The 2,459-nt window shown below is 66.5% G+C and overlaps 1 protein-coding gene across 1 annotated transcript; it reads right to left on the bottom strand.

Moving 5' to 3' along the window:
• Positions 1-685: 685 nt before the first annotated feature.
• Positions 686-1,096, bottom strand: LOC126988855 (U1 small nuclear ribonucleoprotein C-like). The gene has a single exon (XM_050847265.1). It carries the CDS (start codon positions 1,094-1,096, stop codon positions 686-688), a length of 411 nt encoding a protein of 136 aa, XP_050703222.1.
• Between the last annotated feature and the right edge of the window lie 1,363 nt (positions 1,097-2,459).

The following is a 2,459-nucleotide window of genomic DNA, read 5'->3' on the forward strand; positions in this document are numbered from 1 at the left end:
TCAGCCATTTTCAGATTCCAGCGTGCCGGCCGCTGCGGAGGCACAGGCGGGGCCACAGGTAGGGTGGTGATAGTGGCAAAGTGGTCACTGGCCAGGCTGTCATGTAGGGCCCACGTCGCGCCGACAGCAAGAGGCTGCGACACCAGGGAGAGGTCCAGCACCCCCCCGCGGACGTGAGTGGGCTCCCCCGTGTTGAGCACCGTGACAGTTGGCAGGTCCGCCAACGTTGCTGCGATGTGGCGGCCGACACGGTTGTTCTGGCGGCTCCCCCACCTCTCGTGGTGGGCGTTAAAGTCGCCGCCGATGAAGGTGGGCTCATCGGCGGCGAGTGAGAAAAGCTCGGTGAAGTCTGCAACCGCAGCCTGGCCACTGTAAACACAGTAAATTTCCATGGTCGCGCTCGGCAAGACCACCCGTACTGCCAGCACCTCCACGCCGTCACAGCATGGCACGGGAAGAGTCACCCTAGTGCAGGGAAGTGCATCCCTGACTAGAATGCCACACCTACGCGCCGCACCGACAATGGCAGGGAGGTAGAAGGCTCTGTAGCCCTTAAACCGCACCGACTGGCCCTCACACAGGAGTGTCTCCTGCAGGAGGACGACATCGAAGCCGCCGGTGCCGAGCGCAGCCCGCAGGAGGTGGACCTTCCTCCGCACGCCACAGACGTTCCACTGGAGGACGCTCAGCGGCCGCCCCTCGCAGACGCCGCCGGGGTGGACACGGGGGCCGTCGCGAGGGTGGGCGCAGGGCCGCGGCGCCTCTGCTCCACCTTCCGCTTGGGCTGTGGGATGCGGGAGCGCGGCGGGACTGTGCGCACCGGGACGTGCGACCGTGGTAGGGAGCGGCCGATGGCGAAGGTGACTGCTGACTGACCCGGTGGTGAGCTCTGGGTGGCGGGAGCCTCAGGTGCGTCTGTGTCCATCACAGCCTTCTGGTGAGGGAGGGGGAGAATGGTCGGCTTGGGCTCGGCGGGAAGAGAGACGGGGCTCCGGATTTCCTGAGGCGCTGTCGGTGCTGGAGCTGCAGTTGTCGGAAAGTGCTCCGCCACGGTCGCCCTCGCAATTACCGCTATCGCTGCCTTGTCCGGCGTCATCTGTAGTAGAGTTGTGAGGGCCAAGGCAAAGCTTGTGAGCATGCCCTCCAGCGCGTCCTTGGTGACGAGCACTGACCCTAGGGGTGGAGCCTGCGGACGTAGCGAGGACTGACAGCTGCGTCGTCGGTGTTTACGCTGTGCTTTGGGCGGGGGTGGCGGTGTGGGAGCACGGTGTTGCCCCTGCGGAGGGCCCGAGGTGGAGGCAGGAGGGGGCTGTGAGGCAGGAGTTGAGGTGGAGGGTTTGACGGCGTCCGCACGAGGGTGCCGGGCAGGTGGTGCCGCCGGGATCGGGGTAGTGGCTCAGGTGGCGCGGCAGAAGGAGGCTGGGGAAGTGTTCCTCGGAGGCGAGCGTTGCTGGAGCAGGAGGGGCTTGCACGTGGCGGTGGCGGGAGCGGGACTGTCGGGTCCAAGCAGGGCGAGACGGGTGGTGGGCGGCCTGCCAGTCCACCTGTCTCTGGATGCCGCGCTCGACTAGAGTCCTCCGTGTGTTGCAGCGGCGGCTCCAGGCGTGGTGGTGCAGCTTGCAGTTCGGAGAGGCTGCCTGCACCTCCTCCCCGGCCTTGTATTTTTCCAGGCACCCCTCTGTCATGTGCGGCCCGGAGCACATGCCGCACACAGCGGGGCGGTTGCATCGGGAGCGGTGGTGCCCGAATTGTTGGCAGCGGTAGCATCTGAGAGGCTCCTTGTTGAAGGGGCGGGTGTAGAATACCCCCCAGCTCCCCAGGTCGAGGGAGCCCGGGAGTGGCCCCTTCAGGGTGATCATCACCTGTCTGGTGGCGAGACCGTCCCGTGTCAGGCACCTGTCTGCAGTGAGGACGTCTGGGTGGCGAAGGAGGGCTTTCAGGGGCATTGCCACGGGATACGCAGTCACCACGCCCTTGGTGGTGGCCTCGCCAACCTGTCGCAGGGCGACAGGCTTGCCCTGGACCGAGGTAACGGCCAGGAGGGAGTGGAGCACGGCTTCCGACGGCGGGGTGGCAAGCACGCTCCCCGACTCTAAAAAACGGAGCTGCAAGCGGGTGCCAAGCTCCTCCTGTAGGGCCTCGGCAAGGTCGAGAGCCGTATCGAACCCCGCCGTCGGAGGAACCAGGACTTTGGGGGTCGAAGGGCCGGAAGCAGCAGACTCGGGGTGTGATGGAGGAGCAATGCCGGGCGTGGCAGGGAGGGAAGCAGCAGGAGCGGCGTTGGAGATAGAAGTGCGGTGCGAGGCAGAGGCAGCAGAGGTAGCGGCGCGGTGTGGGGGCGCCTGGCGCTCACCGTGGAACAAGGAGGCAGCCGAGGAGTCAGAAGAAGCGGGCGTGGCAGCAGCGGTGGCGGTCATGGTAGCAGCGGTAGCGGTGGACGAAGCAGAGGGTCGAGCAGC

The sequence above is a fragment of the Eriocheir sinensis genome, unplaced genomic scaffold (genome assembly GCF_024679095.1).
Source record: "Eriocheir sinensis breed Jianghai 21 unplaced genomic scaffold, ASM2467909v1 Scaffold1, whole genome shotgun sequence".
Lineage (NCBI taxonomy): Eukaryota > Metazoa > Arthropoda > Malacostraca > Decapoda > Varunidae > Eriocheir > Eriocheir sinensis.

Coding starts and splice junctions, on each gene's coding strand:
- LOC126988855 (XM_050847265.1), bottom strand. CDS start 1,096: ATGACGCCGGACAAGGCAGCGATAGCGGTAATTGCGAGGGCGACCGTG.